Below are 2,027 nucleotides of genomic sequence, written 5' to 3'. Positions count from 1 at the left end.
TTTTTTCTAATATCTAATGTAAAATTCCCCTCCTTCAGTTTGAACCCATTACCCCTTGTCCTGTCACTGCAGCTCCTAACACAGAGTCCCTCTCTGGCCCCTTGTAGGCCCTTCAGATATTGAAAAGTTGCCCTGAGGTCTCCACACAACCTTCTCTTCTCTAGGCTGAACAGCCCCAACTCCCTCAGCCTGTCGTCATAGGGGAGATGCTCCAGTTTTCTTAGCAACCTCGTGGCCTCCTCTGGACTTGCTCCAACAGTTCCATGTCCCTCTTATGTTGAGGACACCAGAATGAACCAAAACAGCAATGCAGAGCCCTGACCTGAACTCTTACCAGTGATGCAGGACGTCGTTGATCAGGTAGATGAGGTGCAGCCTCAGCTCAAAGTGAGCCCCGTCGGCCGTGATGCGATTCCGCAGGTGCCCAGCCATCAGCTCACAGTGTGCAGGAGACTTGGCATTGCTGAACATCCAGTTCTTGCCAGCCTTAGGAAAGCAAATTACAAACATTTGAAGTCAGTCTAATGCACTCACACCATATGGGCTTCCTGCAGCTCCGAAACTACTGCAAAAGGAGGAGTTTTCCACTAACAGCTTTCGTTTCCTGCCACACAGCACGGCAATAAAGCTGTTAACTTCCCAGTCCCAGAATTCCAACAAACCCTCAGCACCACCAACCCCCCGTGCACATCCACACCACTTACTGAGATTGCATCTTTTGTACAAGTGTCGATTATTGGCTGCAACAAGTTGTCAAATTCGTTCATGTCTAACTGGGTTTCCTCCAAAACCTTTTGCATTTGTTGCTCGATTGCAAGAGCTACTGCTGAGGTGACTTGTTCCTGAAAAAACACATAGAGGGGAAAAGATAAGTAAAGAATTACATTACATCCAACATTCCTTAAAGGATGAGGCTGCTGCATTCCCTCTATCCCTGTCCTCCTGGCCATAGGTAGCTACCTCAAGGACTAAGACCTTTGACAAGGAATGTGACCACAAAAAATGCCTCAGCTATTCTGTTTTGAGAAAATAAGACTCTTATTCCTAAGGAAAAGTCCATTTCAGTTACACTTCTAAAATCTAGCATGGAATAAAAAATAACTGCAGGAATCTCCTAAATGTAAGGAACATAACCAAGGCACAAGGAACTCTTTAGTTTGGTTCTCAACAGCTTTAACAGCAAAACATCTGCACAAACCAACTACCTGACAGCACACAGTTCCCTCTCACCCCTAATCAGATCCACCTTGGAATGCTCCAAGCTGAACAACCTGCAGATCCCAAGCACCTGCAGCATTAAACCATGATTTACCCCAGTCATTTATTCCACTCTAAACCCAACAAGGTTTTTCCTAGAGCAAACACAATGCCTCAATCAATCCTGGCAGCACACTCTGCACACCAGGCAGAGCAGTTGTGGGAGATGATGGCATCTGCCACAGAACAAAACCAAGCAAAGCAACACTCCCTCTCCTCCCCTCCACCAGCACTGAGCAGGAAACCCTCCTCTCCCTCCTCATTCCTCCAGCCACTGGGACACACCAGGGCAGTGTTTAGCTGACACCAACCTGTCTCATAGCGAGGAGATGCTGCTCCTGCTGCTGCAGGTTCCACTGGCTCTGCTGGATCAGCTCCTCCACGGAAGGAGTGCCCTGAGGGGCAGGGATGGGCGCAGCCGGCGGCAGCGAGGGCTGGGGCAGGGGCTGGATCTGTGCTGAAGCCTCGAGGTCTTGACTTTGCTTGCACAACACTATCAGACAGAGCAAACTTTTCAAGCAAACCTCGCAGAGAAAACCTACAACCACCTGCCCATGGGTGGAAACTGCTGGTTCCAAACCACACGTTCAAAAGGGTCTCAATGGGGGCTCAGAGGGGGCTCCAGAGATGCTTAATGCAAAATCAGGAGTGGATGGTGCCAAAGAGGAGAGGCAGCAGCTCCCTATGCACTTCCAGAGGGACAACTCCAGCACAAGCCCAGCCTAGGCACGGCTGGGCTGGACCCCCCTGCCCTGGAGAGCTTTCCTGAT

At 49.8% G+C, this 2,027-nt stretch overlaps 1 protein-coding gene across 1 annotated transcript in view; it reads right to left on the bottom strand.

Annotated features, from left to right (window-relative positions):
* The window catches only part of CHERP (calcium homeostasis endoplasmic reticulum protein), a gene marked incomplete at its 5' end in the record, with an annotated part of 11,789 nt that extends 10,039 nt beyond the window's left edge, over positions 1 to 1,750 (bottom strand). The window contains 3 exons of the mRNA XM_009078347.1: positions 335 to 486; positions 705 to 842; positions 1,569 to 1,750. Coding sequence (XP_009076595.1) covers positions 335 to 486; positions 705 to 842; positions 1,569 to 1,750 — 472 coding nt within the window. The remainder of the gene's footprint in view (positions 1 to 334; positions 487 to 704; positions 843 to 1,568) is intronic.
* Positions 1,751 to 2,027: the final 277 nt, after the last annotated feature.

The sequence above is a fragment of the Acanthisitta chloris genome, unplaced genomic scaffold, assembly GCF_000695815.1.
Source record: "Acanthisitta chloris isolate BGI_N310 unplaced genomic scaffold, ASM69581v1 scaffold10877, whole genome shotgun sequence".
In the NCBI taxonomy this organism is placed as follows: Eukaryota; Metazoa; Chordata; class Aves; order Passeriformes; family Acanthisittidae; genus Acanthisitta; species Acanthisitta chloris.
The sequence above is the reverse complement of the archived record's forward strand: the minus strand, read 5'-3'. Positions and strand labels throughout refer to the sequence as shown.